This window comes from Barbus barbus, assembly GCF_936440315.1.
Source record: "Barbus barbus genome assembly, chromosome: 17".
Lineage (NCBI taxonomy): Eukaryota > Metazoa > Chordata > Actinopteri > Cypriniformes > Cyprinidae > Barbus > Barbus barbus.
In genome coordinates this window covers 2,959,909-2,978,356 of record NC_136745.1, presented here as the reverse complement: position 1 = coordinate 2,978,356, position 18,448 = coordinate 2,959,909, and the positions used below count along the sequence as shown (strand labels likewise).

Below are 18,448 nucleotides of genomic sequence, written 5' to 3'. Positions count from 1 at the left end.
AATGCCATTTTGAACAGATTTCTTCGGTATAGAGACTCATTTAAAAGTTCTCATCAACCACTGTATTAATGTGCTCAATAGAAATGTCTGCTGATCAAACATAAATCGATCATCCTAACAGAAATCTTCACTGCACTCACACAAATGCCAAATCGCTACTCAGCACTACTAGTACTGCAAAAAGTTTGGTAGTCACATTTTTACACTACTCCACCTGACATGACTCTTCCACTTACATGAACGTAGAGGTCTTCAAGAGCGATGAGGTTGTGCTGAAGAAGAGCTGCAGCGATGTGGTAAAGAGATGATGGCGTTTCTCCATTAGGCTCCTGTGGAAAAAAACAAAACACCAGATGAACATGATTACAGACAGCGATCTCGTCCAAGAGAAGGGTCACTGTGCGCAAACGATTACTTTTCTATTCCTTTTGAGTATTCAAGATTCCTACTACTTTTGTTCATCTGGAAAAAAGTTATGACAATTCTACTTGGCACAGCAGTCATCTTGTATGAGTCAGGGAATATTACTGCACAATAACATGAACTAAAACTAAAGGCAGGGTTATCAGAACAGTTGCCATGCCAACTGATATACTCTGCACTGCAATGACAAATGTTCAGAAACAATGACTGGAAATATCTCTGAAATTTTGTCCAGCACTGGCTGTGTTTTGAAACTGAATATGCCTAACCTGAAAGCAATTCTTGACTGAACATTTATACATGAGGGTCAGAAATGAACTTTCAATAGGAGACGATATTTGTCCCCGTGGAGTTGATTTCCAGTTGTTGTTATTTTATATATATAATTTTGATAATGACTGTATTAAATGTATCAGTGTGGTCTTCTTATCAAATAATTTACCAATTACTTCAATCAGGAATACTATAGACTGTTACCAATAAAATGTTAGCATAATTAACAAAAGCCATCTTTACACTGCAAAGGTGGAAAAGAAGCTGGCATGGCATGTTTATTTACTCAAACTGTACACAACAACTGCATATTAATGTATCATGTATCTAAAATTATTATAAAAAAAAACAGCAAGTCTTTACAGGGTAAGGCTCATCACTGTGCACAACCGTTTAAGAATTAGTTTATTGGTTTTTATATGCATGAGAAAATTTTACCTTGCTGACACATAATACACTATCACATTTCTATAATTCAAATCCGTTAAAGGATTGTTAGGCTGCATTAATTAGGTCAACCGGGAATACTTCCCAAAACACCTGATGTACTTGTTACATTGTTAGAAGAACGGCATCTACGCTAATATTAGTCTGTTTCTTTCTTATTCCGAGGTCACCATAGCCACCCAGATCCAGACTGTATCCAGATCAGATGGTGGATCAGCACCTAGAGATGACCTCTACAGCCAGGACACCTAGATGAGCCCCAGAGACTGATCCCCAGTGAAGACCCTGTCTCCTTGACTGCCATCGGGACTAGACCACAGGAACCAGATGAGTCCTTTGCACAATCTGATTCTGCTTTAGCCTAGATTTAAACTGCTGATTTTGTCTGACCAGAGGAGAATGACACTATTTCGACACACTATTTCCCGTCTAAATACTGTAAAGCTGATATAAAGCCACTCAACTTTATATCAAGCCGATGTAAAGCTGCTTTGACACAATTTGCATTGTTAAAAGCGCTATACAAACAATAGTGACTTGACGATACTGATTTTGCGATACGATTCTTGCTATTTTATTTTTTTAACAAAATGAGATTTATGAAAAGGTGCCCTTTTATTATTTCTCATTTCTTTGTGAAATTGAAATGTCAAACAACAAAACTAAATTGAAATCTTAAAACAAACCCCAAAACAAACGAATAACACAAATTAAAAAAAAATCTCTTCATATAAACAAATTAAGGCCTAGTCTGTGCTCTTTCCATTTAAAATTTGAGGCAACCATTGCAATTTAATCACAATCCAAACAAAGATACTGCATACATGCAGCAGGAGGAGTTTTTCCATCTAAATTGGATTGTATAATTTCAAAATTTGAAGCAAAAACAGAATGGTCTGACTTTAGTTTTGTTACTACAGTATATAGTAAAGTACAGTATACTACATAAAACACCTGCATGAAACAAGAACGGCAGAAGGGCTGAATGAGATGCAGATTCACTCTCAGACAGCAGGTGGCGCTTATGGAACAGGCAAAACAGCCCTGCGATTATGAACACCATTTAAATATGCATTATACAGAGGCAAGATGCAAAGAAAATTGCTTCTAAACTTTTCTAAAGACACTCAGATACATTCATATAAACTCCCACCTATCGTGAATCATTTAACATCTCAACCGATTTGAACCATTACATATTTGTATCGAATTTTAACCGGATTGGGGTGCATCGTTACATGCCTACTCAATACTGCAAAATGTGTAAAAAAATAATATTTCAGTTTATTAGCGACAGCTGTAATAGATTCAGTTGAATTGTGCAGGGACATTTTGGTGGCATTTTTGCCCCAAGTCCCCGTTACACACATAAAACACTGTCTAGGTTTGAAGCAAAAGCATTCTGTCACATGTCTGTGTATTTAATTGTAATGAAACAAAGATATTTGACCTGTGTGGATTTGCATATAGGAACCATATACACAGCTATACGATGGAGCGTACCTGGTGAAACTTGAACTTGAAGCCCAGCATGTGACAGAGGGTCTGGTGCTCGCACATGTAGGACTTGATAAGAGGGATGAAGAAGTCATCGTGTTCAGAGCGACGCTCATACACCTCTAAGATGATGTCCAGCACACGGTTTGGGTCCAGATTGAAACATCCTGAGGACAGAACACAGACGGCATCAGCTCATGATCTCAGTGACGGTCACCTCACATGACAGCTGGAATTACGGCAGCTGGTTTGAGATCACTGAAGTGATCATAAAGCTTTGTTTTTGGCTCGCTGTGCCAGTCATTATCAGGGCTCAGAGATAGCCCAACGACCCGGGGCAAATGTGAGCGTTTCATCTGTCATTTTCTCTACTGCATCCACACTATTTCATGTATTACACATGTTTTATAATGGGTGGCTTGATACCACTTTTTCCATATCTGATACAGACACTGATCTGCCGATACTGATGCCAATACTCATGCTGTTTATTTTTAAGTTATAGAAATTGAAAAAACGCTTTAACTTTAAAAGTTGATGGTATATGCATATATGTTTTAGCATTTTTATTAAAGGGATAGTTCCCCCAAAAGTGAAAATTATCATCATTTACTCTCCCTCAATTTGTTCCAAACCCATGTAGTTCAGCTCACGAGTCATTAAGACAGATGATGCAGTGCATACTGTACCTATTAATGACTTGATGTTCTCAAGGGCGAGGTGGCTGGTGAGATTCCTGGACAGATCCTGCCCAAGCTCCGTGATCAGCTTAGCGTAACCTTCATTCTCCTCACGCAACAAATTGAACTTCTGCTGTTTGTAACTACGGAATAAAAAGATGGAAGGTTATACAGGAAAATAACTTCATTCAGTCGTCTATAACTAATGAAGTACATCAGAGCTGAGGTCTGCTGGTCACGGGCAGGAGTACGAGGCTAACGCCGCCCTCAGACATATGGCAGGCATTTTATAAGACGACATGAAACCAACGAATCCATTAGAACATGCTTATGGTAATGAAAGGACTGTTGGATGGCACGTAAAGAAGTGTGGTAAGAGAACGGGGGCTTTCAGGGCAGAGCGCTCTGTAGTCTTGATAAAACTCATTAAGAAAGACCTACACAAAGGCGTGAAATTAATCATCATCATGGGAGCTCAGTGCTATGCTTTTCATTTACAGCAAAATGAGGCTGGGGACATTTTATAGATTCACAACAAGCTGAATATGCAGAAAGCAGTGACCCGTGTCTGAAAGAGAACACCACCGCATTTCAGCACATGAACCTGAGGTGTGTTTTATACCCAACGTGTGTCACCTGAAACGCGACTGTCATCTGAACTCAACAGAGGTCAACCTCTGCACTTCAGATGCAAATGATCGCATTCAAAAGAAGTTACAATTCAATTTGCTTTAATGCAACCCATTAAAAATAGCCATGCTGTTCTCTCTCAGTCCGCAGCATGTTTAGACATTAGTGCTGTCAAATACCGATTTTAGATTTTAAAACAATCCAATAAATACAGATGTTGAACAGTCTCAGAACCTTTCAACTTGGATTTCACAGGATTTTCCGTTTGTGTTTATGTTCTGCGTGGAATCGCCGAGACCGCGACGCAAGCACTGCCCAACTGCACAAAACACCCCCAACACGAGAGAAAGCTGCAGCCGCGCAGCGACCCTGCCGCCCACCGCACGAAGGCTTTTCATACGGGACGCAGCCACGGTCCCAGGGCGGACGTTACCACAAAAGCCCAAATGACGCCACACTTCAGCTTTGTACACCGAAACGAGAGCTGGAACAATTCTTTCATCTTCCATTACTGGCAGCGAACTATATTAACACTAACATTAGTGGAGTGCCCTGATGCTAGTATTTCCGTTCACTGTTTAAGTTCAGAGATGAAGACTGCTCTCTAGCGGTCGGGATATGAACTCAAAACAAAACAACTGCCATGAATCCTATATGATTTAAATTTTTTTTAAATATCGATATTCCGTTTTCGAGAATCGATACAGTATCGCCAAAAAATATTGCGATGTGTGTATCGATATTTTCTTACACCCCTATTTATTTAACCCACAAGGAATTAAAAAAAAAAATGCTTTAAGTTATAGGTTATAGCAGTGGTCGGCAACAGGCGGCCCACGGGCCAAAAGTGGCCCGTCAGAAAGAATATCTGCACCGCGCCCGTAGACAGATTATTTTGATAGCGGCTGGTTCTGAAATAGATCTGTCATGACAGCAACAGCTACTCACAATCAGAGTATGTGAGCGGAGCGGTGTTATTTTGAATGGAACGAGGAGCGGATTTTTTTTTTAAAGTCGGAGCGTCGTGGTTCACTCGCTCCAAGAGCGTGCCATCATGAGTAAAATTCATGCCAACGACCTGTAATATAACTACATATTTAGCAAGAATTCACGTTAAACATATTTAGCTAGCTAGACAGAAAAGGATAACTAAAATCAGAAAGAATGTGAAGGCTATGATGACTGCAGTGGACATGAGCGGGAAGTTATATTTCTCAAGGAATTTATTTGTTCATTCTGAATATTTTCAGCTGACGTTTTTCTCAGAACATATCAGCCCCCCCAGGATTTTGCACAGAGTAACAGCTCACTACCAGTTACAAAACACACTGTAACAGTCTGTCACAGGCAATCATGGTTGCATTTTTCATCAATTAATATCTTAAATTATCCTAAGACTATGTTCTGGCACACCATCTAGTGGTGAAATGTTTTTTTTGGCCCGATGCCAAACTTACTTGCCAACCCCTGGGTTATAGGCTACGATCCAAAGCATCAGGTAAATCACAACATTACTAATTTTTATTTGAAGCAAAAAAAAAGTATTTCAAAATAAAATCATATCATAGATATCAATACCAACACACAGTTTTATTCTAAACATGCAGTACTTTTATTATATATTAATAAAAAAATTGCACATGTCCTTTGGAAGTTAAACACTTGTATCTGATGTTCATTGAAAGAGACACGGCAGAGGAAGAGAAGCAGCCGGTGCTTCAAAATATATCAAACGTCATTAAAAGCAGATATTTGGGCACATTTCAGATTTTACGAAAAGACGCATGAATGAAAAAGAAGTGCAGGACATGATTGATGTGAAAGAGAGTGCAATAAGCTGTGAAAAGGAAGTCAATGCGACACTGGCGCTGACTGAAACACAGCTAAAGCCACGCACAGAGAGAAAAAAATTAAAAACTGCAATTACGTCAAACTATGTCTTGCCAAGTGTTCACCCAAGCATAGTCAGTTATGTCTTAAGTGAACGTAAACAGTTGGGAAAGAAATCAGATGCATGTCATTATTTTGAATCCATGCATTAGGTATAGTATAGTAAACAAAAGGCAGAGAGAAAAATCACTCACTGTTCCTGACTGAATAACTTTAGCAGCTTTAATAAGAATCAGTTTCTATGTAACTAATAGATTAGGCTTTTTTTTTTTTGTTCCACTGTTTGTCATTCGCATTTTTTATAACACAGACAAAAAAATAGAGTTATATTGATAATTGATGTACAGTCGTGGTCAGAATTGTTGGCACCCTTGGTAAATATAAATCAAAGGCGGCTGTGAATATGAATCTGCATGGTTACTCCTTTTGATCTTTTATTAAAAAATAAAAAGCTAACCTTTCATTGAACTAAAACAATTCTCAAATACACGATGGACAATTATTGGTACCCCTAGAAATTCTTATGAGTAAAATATCTCTGAAGTATATTACCATTCATATTCACAAATTTGAGCACTCCAGGGTGATTATGAACATGAAATTATCCAGCCATGGCTTCCTGTTTCACAGAAATATAAATAGGAGGGAAAACAAAGCCCAAATTCCCTTAATCATCCATCACAATGAGAAAAACCAAAGAATATATTTCTGATGTGCAGCAAAAGATAATTGAGCTTCGCAAATTAGTGAAGTGGCTTTAAGAAAAGAGCTAGAGCAGTGAAAATTCCCATCTCCACCATCAGGGCAATCATTAAGAATTTCCAATCAACATAAAATGTTACGAATCTGCCTGGAAGAGGACGTGTGTCTATATCGTCCTAATGCACGGTGAGAAGGAGAGTTTGAGTGACTAAAGACTCAAGGACCACAACTGGAGAATTACAGAAAATAGTTGTGCCTTGGGTCAGAAAAACTTTTAAAAAATGGTCAAACATCTCCTGCATCAGCACATGTTGTTTGAGAGGGTTTCAAGAAAAAAATCTCCCCACTCATCCAAAAACAAACTCCAGCATATTCAGTTATCAGACACAACTGGAACTTCAAATGGGACTGGCTTCTATGGTCAGATTGTGCGTGTTACATGTGCGTTTTACCACTCTGTATATAACAGTATATTGGTGTATCAGAGTTTTAGTAGGTTTTACATGTTTCCTTGTCCATTTTACTCCTTTTAAAAATGTGTGTGTTTTTCTTTAAGAACTGAGACTCTCCTGTCATGTGAGCGATCAGGAAGTAACCTCTCCATATAAATGAGAAGTGTGGCATAAGATGGAGGCCTGACACCTCACCCAGGACGCAGGTCACTATTTGTATATTGCCTGTGTTGTGAAGTAACGCCTTGGGGACTTGCGTACCAACCAGGACTATTTTGCACTTGTACTTTGGAGTATCACATCTACTTGATTGTATATACACGGGTGGACACTTTGGACTATTACTCACGGATTGTTGTTGGACTGTTTTAAGGGTATGAACTGAAAGACTCTTTTAGCAGTCTAGCTATTCTCCATGTATACAGTGTTGTTCTAGTTCTGTCATTGTTTTGTGTAAATGCACTGTTGTTGTATATCAGCCGTCTTGTTGTATTTAATATGATCAACCAACATCTAAAGATTTTAGTCAATTCTTTGTTTTAAATTGTGTGGCCTCAGCCAATAGGGCTGAGTGTTAGAAGATGAAACTAAAAAATGAGCTTTTTAGCAGCAAACACTCAAGATGGGTTTGGTGAACAGGGATAAAAAGTACCCCATGTGTACAATGAAATATACTGCTGTATTTTTGATGTTGTGGGCCTATATTTCTGCTAGAGGTCCTGGATATGTTTAGACACATGGCATCATGGATTATATCAAATATACCAACATATAAAAAAAGTCAACAAGTGACTGACTCTTATATCTTATAATGGGCCATGTTTGGATCTTCCAACTGTACAATAATCCAAACACAAACCTCAAAAACAAGAACATTTAGAGCTGTTAAACTGGCAAATGGAGGTTTCATGATGATTATTATTATCCAATGAAAGGTTAGATTTTTGTGAGTATTTTTAAATCAAAAGGATTAACAATGCAGATTAATTTTCACAGCCTCCTTTGATCATATTTACCAAAGGTTCCAATAATTCTGACCACGACTGTAATAAGAATCAGAGGACATGATGATTGTTTTATAATCAAATCGTTAACCACTGAATCGTAATCGAATCTTGAGGCAAATGAAGATTCCCACCACAAACAGTTATGAAGCTTGAGAGCATAGGCAGACTGACTTTATGATGTAATTTGCAGCGCTTCATGGAAGCGGGCAGTGCTAAAGAGTTCTTTGTGTGATTTGCTTAATTCCATTCCCTTATTGGAGGGGATTTCTTTGCAGAATTATGGGTAATGCAATTTTTCACCAGGAATTCCACTGACCACCAGCTACTTTTACGCAGATTGCATCAAGTAATAATGTAGTAAAACGCAGATATTAAAAGGCGAGATTCAGTGAACACCTTATTGATGATGTATATTTTGTACAGGCAAGAGGATGAAGCCAAAATATAAACACAATGTGCAAAGTTTCACAATAAATGGCTTCCCATAGAAAAGCATTAGAAGGAAAACACTGAACCGTTAAGTGAACCGCGTTCATATTCCGGCCTCATCTGCTTGCCTGTGTAAACTGTGCATCATTAATGTGGTGATTACTGAATTTGATCTATTAATATTACTGTTTTAAATATATTACGCCACTAAGTGTTTTTACAACGTTTTGTCGCACTGTTTATGAGTGAAATATTGCCGCGGGTGCTTAATATGGATTGCAAATGGCCAAAACTTGCATTTTTTTCAGAAATACCTTTGTTTTATTCTTTTGAGAGGTGATCTAAATATTTGCGGCTGTGAAACAGATGAAAAATTAACACGCTTGCGCTGCAGTTCTATGGATGTTTTGCCCTCCAAGTCTTCGAGCCGGTCACGTGACTGAAAACTATCAATATGGCCTTTTTTGGAACATGCAGCAATATTGTCTAAGCAGGCACCTCGCTACATTGAGAGGACTGAGGCCGCAATATTGTCTAGGTAGGTCGCACAAAGTTGTTAAACTACGATGCCTAAAAAGACCTCGACTGTGATGCCCTTGCTGATTGTATAGGCAAACACACACTAGTTTAAGAAAGACTGCAAGATCTGTATATATTCACATGAAAAGATACAATCAATCCTATTTCAGGTGGTGGGAACAGCAGGAAATGTGACTTACAATAGTTTGGTCTTGATTTTGACAATCTTCTGGTTGAACTGCTGAGCCTGTTTGATCAGCCCCAGCGACTCCAGAGTTTCTGGATCTAATCTCTCCTTCAGCATACCATCAGGAACACAGATCTGAAAACGACAGACAACAATGCCTTTAATTAGACACTCTTCAGCAACACTGCTGTGGAAGCTCTATCAGGAGGATAAGACCAGTATTAAATTCATCAAAACGCTAGAATAATATCTCTGCATCCATCAGCGTAGCACTGCCCACATCCAACCTCAATGGCCTTCAGCTACACTTACATAAGACACTAATAACACTGCATAACAAGCGTGTATTTGCATACTAATCAGGCGTACAGTGGTTTAGATGAAAAGAAGAGAGCAGGAGCACTGCAGGTTTTGATGAGTCACCCTGACTGCCATTACAAACTGCTCCCCTCACAAACGTGTCGTGTTCTGCCACAACAGAGATATGGAACGTGCTCCGGTTTGAGGCCTAGCTCAAAAACCCACAGCCGCCGTGAAAATGTCTCGTTTAATTCCAGCACAGCGCTGGAGGTTCGTTCAGGGGAGGCGAGCGGTCCTTTGTGACTACAATTGAATTTTTCACTGGAGGACAGAATTTGGGCCACTCAATACTCTAATGCAGCTAATCTTCAGAGTCAGGGGATCGGCCACCCACTTACGTATGCATGCAAAAGAGAGACGGGCAACGTGTCTCAAAGCGCATTACTGCCACACAGTGGTCATTAACACAATCACACGCTGCTCTACTCACCAAACAGGCTCCAACCAGCTGGGTAAAATGATCTCGCTTGTGTTTCTCCTCCAGACAGCCAGTCTCGATATCTGCAAAATCAACAATTGCACATGCGGCTCACGTGAATGCATATGAAGTCAGACGTACATAACATAAATCAATTCTTGATGCGTTACATGCATCTACTGCCATTTTAATTAATGGCTACAGCAATTATTTGAAAGCACACACTGTTCTTTTAGACAGCCCGTTAAATAAGCTTTATAACGAGAAATGAAACCAATTGATCTTCATCAGGGTATATGCTATATTCAATTTTACACAGATGTCGTTGAGGATGTAAGGGATAGTCTTAAATGCATAAAGGTTTAAGATTACATGCCATTTGAACTGCCATTGAGTTTTTGTCTACTGAAGGTTTTTTGTAAAGATTTTTTTATCAGCTGAACAACTGCCATGCTGTTAAACTTCTAGTATTCATGACACTGGGATTTCTAACTTCTATACAATAAAGGCCTATTCACACCGCACAAACGCCAACAAACAAGTCGGGTGTAGTTGGATTCAGAATTTTATGAAAAGTAACTCATGTTCAACCTGAACCAACAGACACAGACAAGCACAGACTGAACAAGTTCAGCAAGGTAAAAACAAACTCGCTAACACACTGTTCCAACAAAACCCAACAAACGTGTTTGCCTGTGTGGTGTTTATAAGGGCAACAAAAAAGTTGTACTTCTTTACTATAGTCATTTCCTTAACTAAAACTCTTTTGTCTGAGACTCCTTAGGCACATTAGCTCTTTTACATAATACATTTTATAATATAATAGAAGTATTATAATTACTAATGTTAAGACAGAAATAGATTATCATAATGCAACTGCACTTTAAACAAAGAGACACTGAGAAAGCACAGTGGAAATGAGTATTATAATGGTTTCAAATAATCAGAATCATTATGCATTTGAAAAATCATGCTGTATTTTAACCATTTATTTTGTTTTATTTTTTTTAAATAGGCCAGCAAAATCAATGTCATACTAGCTGGTGGTTAGCTGTAGGTGGATTATCATTGTAAAGGATATTTTAGTAGTAATGACTAAATATGTCAGCGAATGGGTGCCGTTAGAATGACAGTACAAACCACGAATAAAAACATCAAAACTGCATGCTTGCAAGAAAACAAATTGCATTTTATTTTAAAAATGTCAATAGTTAAGCTTTTGAAAGAAGTTCATAATGCAAAGAGTTTATAAAAAATAAGAAATGTAAAAAGTAATTTCTAAAATGACAATGATTTGAGCAAAATAATCATGATTAATTGTGATGTGCAGCCCTATTTCATCAGGGCCTCAAAATGTTGGCACCTTGCATTTATTGGTAACAAACTCACATGTGTTTTGTGTAGGTTTCAAGAGCTGTAGTAACTCCATGTAACATTAAATTAACATTTAAATCAATCACACTGGGCCTGACAAATGAAGAGGAGGGAGCTTCATTAGAATAAGTTCAGTAAGACTCTTCAGCTCTTTCAAATTCAGCAGCTGAATTACGCAAACATCTGTCAGAACGGCGATCTACGTGGACACACGACTGCAGTTTAATAAGCATGTTCACTCAAGCACGTAACAAAACCGTCTTTCATGCAAACACATCCTGGCTCTACTTCACCAGGACAAATGAGATGACACTGTCTGGCACACTTCCTTTCATCAGCATTAGCATGTATAAACATACGGCAGGGCTTACCTAATATACAGAAAGCATCAGCTAATATAGAAGGCATATCGTCCCGCAGCTCCTGAAAGACAAACACAATTGCTTTTAATGGCACATTGCACAAATGTTTACAGCATTTCAATTTCACAGAATTTGAACATCTCTCTTTTTCCCGGTGGAGATTCCAGTTCAGTGGAGGACGGTGGACAGCACACTAGACGTAGCAGAAGCAGAGATGTGAAGTGGGTGATCTATCACTGGTACACTTCAGCAGTGTTTAGAAGGCTAGTTTCATCTGGCTGGATGAGATGTCACAGCGGCAGCGGCAAAGCAATCTGTGGAGCGATTCTGTGTCCACGCTCCACAGATCAAACATCGCTACTGCTGTGAAAGGACACGTCTGATTTGGAAGTTTAAAGAATTTTATTGAGATAAACACGGGACAGCAAACTTCACATCTCAGCAGGACAGGCTTTCTGAGGGTGCGGAGATGGAAGAGTCCTAGCAGAACTTCACAAGGTGTTTGCACGGTAATGTGTCGTTTACTTCAGTGGATTTCCATTTGTGTGTCAGGCGCTGGGGTACTTCTGTACCAGCGCCGTTTATTCAGCATTCAGAACCACTCATGTTACCGGAGACTACAGAGCAAAAAACTAACCTCGGCAAAACTCTTACCGAGTTTGAGTAAATAATCTGATTTACACAAACACCTCTGGAACTGGAATAGCACAGATTCACTTCACTTTAGATTAGGGAATAATTCAGCATTAGCATGCACATTAATAGCATTCTGTTTAATAAAGCACATATGAGACCCTGGAGCACAAAAGCAGTCATAAGTAGCACGGGTATATTTGTAGCAATAACCAAAAATACATTGTATGGGTCAAAATTATCCATTTTTCTTTTATGCCAAAAATCATTAGGATATTAAGTAAATATCATGTTCCATGAAGATATTTGTAAATATCCTACCGTTAATCTCTTCAATTTAATTTTTGATTAGTAATATGCATTGCTAAGGACTCAATATTTAGATTTTTTTGCACCCTCAGATTCCAGACTTTCAAATAGTTGTATCTCAGCTAAATATCCAATCATAACAAACCATACATCAATGGAAAGATTATTTATTCAGATGATCAAATTGTCCCTTATGACTGGTTTTGTGGTCCAGGGTCACATATTAATGCATGACCATATTCTAGATCCCTTAACCCTACTCTAGACCTAAACATAACTACTACAACAATTACCTTACTATCAACAAACAAATTAGGAGGGAAAGCTCTTAAGATAGTGAATGTGTGTTCCTTAATTTAAAGTGTAAATAAACTAGGGTTGGGTACCGAACTCGGTACTTTTAAGGGTACGGACCGAATTGCGTCAGTACTACCGAGTACCGATTCACATTAAATCCTTCGGTAGCTAATTTTGGTTCTTGAACGCATTTGGTCGCATGAGAGAGAGAGACCCTGTGACATGATGTCACTCCTGCTACTCTTTAAAACACAACACACAGGGCAAACCGAAATGTTCTGAAGCGTGCTTACATTTCAACGCGGACAGGATGCGGAGTCCATTCATAAAAACGGATTTTACTCCATAAAGCGGAATGCCACAAATTCGTCAATATGGGTTGAATTGTCACTTAATTCGAATCACGATATAAACTAGTGTATGTGAATATTAAAATGCAAAAAGACTGTTTAAATATGAATCCTGCATGTTCCTTTAGCCTCGGTTTGTATGAATGGCGGAGACACAAATACTGTTTACTACACAAATACTGAAGCACACGTGAACTCGCGGTGATTTTCGGCCTCTGATCTCACTACATGAACACATGAACTTACAGGCTGTGAGAGTCACTTCATGAGAATTTTACCGTTTCATTTGAGAAATCTGGCATCATATCTTACTGTATACACACAGAAACTTCACGGCAACCTGTCAAAATAAGTGCGGTTTAACATGAAACAGAAATATATTACTCCTGTATTACTTTTGTACAGTATAATGTACGTCTTGATATTCCATTTACTGACTAATTTAAATAAAGCAATCAAATGAGAAAAATAATTATTACAACCACATTAAACACTTAATTGTAGAAAAAAAATACAATTATTATTAATTATTAAAAAAATAAAAATAAATAAATTGTAGTGCCCTATTGTTCAAAATGTTGAAATTGAGAGTTTTGGACTTATTTTTTCACTGAAATAAATGTTTTGTTGTTACACAGAGAGTAAAGTACCGAAAACATGTACCGTTGGGTACCGGTACCGAATTACAGGTACCGATACCGGTACCGGTTCAAATGTGAACGGTACCCAACCATAAAATGCCTATTTGCAAACTTTCAAGATACATTTTTGATCAACTATTTATACATTTTCTAAAGAAAACGTGTTGCTTGCCTGTGAAAAAAACCCTTTCTGTAAGGCTGTTTTCTGGCCCGCATCATAAGTCTGTAAGGCATTAACATGTTTCCTGAGACCGCCTGGGATCGTCAAGACCCTGACTTTGTGTTTCCTTGCACCCTACATCATTCAGTGGGAGGTCCACATTGAATATAAATACAACAGAACAGATGAAGCGGTTACGTGGCTTCTGAGCAAGTGGGAAATGCTCAGGATAATGAGTGCAAAGGTTCTCAATGTTTTTGGTGCATCTCTGTTTACAATCATGTGTTCGGTGAATCGGAGGAAAGCAGGCAGTACTTCACTGCTGTCAGAAAATCATTCAAGATAGATAGCATTTCCACTACAAATGTGATGTGGTCACATGAGTTTTTGAAAGAAAATATAATCCATATTAGACCACGTTTCCACCTGCATTATCACCTGATTGGGTAATCAATACATGGCCTGTGTTGTAAAAATGGCTCTATGCCCAGCCGCAACAAACTCCATAAGTAAAGAAAACCTGGTAACACTTCAGTATAGGGACCAATTCTCACTATTAACCAGTTGCATATTAGCATGCCTATGGCTGTTTATTAGTACTTATGAAGCACAAATTTAGCATGGCCATAATATTCTACATTCCTAATCCTACCCAATACCTAAATTTAACAACTACCTTACCAACTATTAATAAGCAGCAAATTAGGAGTTTATTGAATGAAAAATCACAGTTAATAGTTTGTTTACCACGAGAATTGGACCTTAAAATAAAGTGTGATCAAAAATCTTTACTTATAACTGTAAGGGTATCATTGTAATGTTGAAAACTTTAGTTAGAGGTTTGTTCTGATCAGTATGATCCAAAATCACTAATAAAAGCTGTGTGTAGGTCAGGGTCATTGTGGTCGAAGATTTCTGGTATGCAGCAAAGAGTCATTTTTCCCCGTATTCAGTAAAAGAGTGGTTGAAATTTGAGTAACGCCAGTGGCTTTTCATCGACTAATGTTCTCTCAAAAAGCAGCTTGGGGTTTATGAAACCTTTGAATAGATTAATAATACGTTATCATTTTGGAGCTTGAGAGTCCACATTCACCATCATCACACTGAAAAGTGGCCAGAATATGTTCAAATATTTGTGAATCACACAGGATTAATATGAAGTATGATAGCAAATAAATGACAGAATATTAATTTTAGTGTGAAGTATTCGTATTAACTAACCATGTATGTCAGTAAAACAAATAACACAAAGAACAGTAAATGTTCATTTCCTTTTATTTTCCCCCTCACATCACGGTCCTCACACATATGAGACAAACCCAGAGAGTCAATCCTAACAGTCTGAGTGCAGGTGGGGCAGGGGTTGACTGTTAGGAGACGGCATCAGCACTTACCATAACATCAGCCAGGAGACTGGCAGCCACATCCACCTTCAGATTGCCCTGGATAACATGCCAGCAGAGCTCATACAGGGCTGTCTGCAGATCTACAAGACAAAACACACACACACACACACGGCAGACTCAATAACAGCTTCCAGCTCCTTTCTTGCAATTTTGTCAGCAGGACAAAAATAAAAAAAACTTATTTATTGTTGGGCTTGGGCCCTGAACACATTAACAGTAATGAATAGTGTGGTATGGAAATTTGTGCACAGGATAATGGATGACTGGTTACCCGTTTATATTTCAGTGCCATGCCAGCTACCATGGTTACAATCATGGCAGGAAACCTAATAAAAATGTAAAACTATACAAAAATCAAAAAAGAAAAACTTTTGCACGATAATAAATCATCTCTATGTTAACCATAACAGCTATTCAACCACTATTATCCACAAATGCAATGTGTGTGCCTCAAATATACAAATTTCAGCTCAAATAAGTGCTCATATTTATAAGCATCCAGTTATTTGTTGATGCAGTTTAGACTCAGTGAACCTCTTCACACATCGCCTCGTGACACTAAGCCCAAAGACTGTGGGAATTGCCTCCCCAAACGTGTGAAATGAGATGAAAGTGTCAAGGTAAAGATGTTAAAAGGCTGTTACAAGCAGCTGTCAGACACTGAACACTCTCTAGCAGACACTTGACAGGTACTACAACATTTAACCATTCATAGCTGAATTGTTAAACCCATCATACAGAATACAAATTCAATCATGAGATTTATTAGGGCTGAAATTGTTAGTCAACATTTTTTTAATAAGTCTTTTGATCTATTACTTAATGAAAGGGCCCAAACTAAGTTAACTAACACCCTCTTATTTTATTAAAATTACAAACATCTTGAATATTCTACAAGGGTTATGCAAACTTATGAAACAGTTGGCATTTATTGCCAATGCAACAAGTACAAATGTAAATCTTCCACGTGTGGAATATTAAAAACTTGCTCTTCTGACCCTTTACTATCAGTAGCAATTGCTTTGCAAGACATGAAAATATTAGACAAGACAGACAGACTCTGTCCTGCTTGTGCCCCACAGAGCAGGTGTATGAAGAAACATTTATCATTGTTGGGAAATATTACTAATCTTGGCTTGCTTCTGAAATTTCCTGTAATTTCTGTGGTTTACATGAACAAGGCTGTGGTATTGTTTACATTTTAATGTACTTAATTTTTGATTTACATTAAAAGCATAATTTGTGCATTATAAATTACAATTTGCACAAATAGCATTCATATATACAACCACCACAGTGGTAAACAAATTGCCACCATCACAAGCCCAAAGACTAAAAATGATGAATTTTACTCACCTTTAACAATCTCATGACTGCTGGGTTTCCCCGCAAGGTCCTGGAAAAACTGGAAACTGGAAACAGAAAAGGCAAATAAGTGAACGGCTAGAAAGAGAATGAGAGTTATTTATATTCACGTAATCAACAACAACAAAAAAAATAATTTGCACTGGATTAACAGTGAATAACAGATCAAATTAATAGCTTACTACACATTTAAGTCTACAATCACCTCTGTATGACGCTGAATAACTCTAACACACTCCATAAACTACAGGTTATTAACAATTCAATATCAGCTGAATTTACTGCAAACAAGCGCCACCCAGCCTCACAAACACCCACCTGATCAAACTACCTGCAAAAGACAGGTGCATGTAAATATCAAGCAGGCAGTGCTCAAATCCTAGTGAGCTGCCTAACAAGACAGCATTGCACGTGACGCCTCACTAGATTATAAGAATGAGGCATTCAAAAGCAGTTTTGAAACAAGATGCCTAACACCGCTGTCTAGACCATAGACTGTAAAAAGGTCTAGACAGGAAAACCACTAGGTTTCGCATGCACTGGCATCCCACAGGTGCTCACAATGCTGTCTACATAAGCGGCTCACGGGGTCTCCTTGACACTGTGCTGCAGTATGTTCACTACAATGCAGTCTAAGTAGAAAGCTCGCTAGGAGTCAACAGTTAGACCGCCCAGTAGGCTTTGAGACTACACTATTCATAAATGCTCTCTAGGTAGGGCTCAACCGATATCTCATATCGAAATCTGACGGGGCGCTTATGAGAAGTGTTTAGCACAGCTAACGTAACATCTACACCTTACACTACACACAACCTCCTAACACCCCATAATACTGACTTCAGGTCAGCTCAGGGTGTACGAGATCATGTTTACCAGCATGCACCGCGCATTACATTAAATACAATGTAACACACACTGATAAGACACATGCTAATGCTAACCCTGCTAACTATTAGCACACTGACGTTACATTCATGAAAATGACTGAAGTACCCGATCAAGTGTCTTACACGTCCATGTACAGAAACTACAGACTTTATATTCTGTATTTGGTTAGTAGTATATTCAGGTTTGCTGGCTGTTTTATTGAACTTTGAGTAATGAGTCTGAACCGCGCACTAGCTGTGGGCATTCACAATGAGGAGAACAATCACCCGCGGCGATACCGCCCAAATAAAACAGATATGGCTTTATGTTCACCTAAACTTCCCATCTGATTACTAAACTTTTACTCACAACTCATTTTTGCCGGATTTGTCCCAGTTTTTTATCCAGTCAGACGGGAGGATCAGCGCCGCCATCTTCCTCCACAGTCACTCACTCACAGCGGCGGCGGCGCGCACCGGAAGTTTAGCACACGCGCGCGCGCCTCAGTGCATCTCGGGATGCATCTTCATTCCATTTCATTTACAACTAATTTAATATCTCCATTTCATTCATTTTTTAACTATTGAAGCCAATTTTTTTATATAAATAATACTTTTGAGAAATTAGGATATTTTTCTTTTTTGTGTCTGTTGATTGTACAGACAATTGTATCTGTATGTAAATTATTCATCATATTTAATAAAACATTAAACATGGTGAATCGTTCTGGGCGTCCAGGAGGAAATCATTAAAGACACACTGTTTTACAC

General features: G+C 38.4%; 1 protein-coding gene across 2 annotated transcripts in view; it reads right to left on the bottom strand.

Annotated features, from left to right (window-relative positions):
- Positions 1 to 18,152, bottom strand: part of LOC306883040 (THO complex subunit 2-like) — an 82,771-nt gene extending 64,619 nt beyond the window's left edge. For both annotated transcript variants that reach the window (XM_079438104.1, XM_079438105.1), the window contains exons 1-9: positions 18,048 to 18,152; positions 16,803 to 16,858; positions 15,435 to 15,526; positions 11,660 to 11,711; positions 9,927 to 9,997; positions 9,150 to 9,271; positions 3,330 to 3,463; positions 2,647 to 2,807; positions 237 to 329 (exon numbers count right to left, since the gene is read on the bottom strand). In XM_079438104.1, coding sequence (XP_079294230.1) covers positions 237 to 329; positions 2,647 to 2,807; positions 3,330 to 3,463; positions 9,150 to 9,271; positions 9,927 to 9,997; positions 11,660 to 11,711; positions 15,435 to 15,526; positions 16,803 to 16,858; positions 18,048 to 18,112 — 846 coding nt within the window. In that variant the 5' untranslated portion in view covers positions 18,113 to 18,152. The remainder of the gene's footprint in view (positions 1 to 236; positions 330 to 2,646; positions 2,808 to 3,329; positions 3,464 to 9,149; positions 9,272 to 9,926; positions 9,998 to 11,659; positions 11,712 to 15,434; positions 15,527 to 16,802; positions 16,859 to 18,047) is intronic.
- Between the last annotated feature and the right edge of the window lie 296 nt (positions 18,153 to 18,448).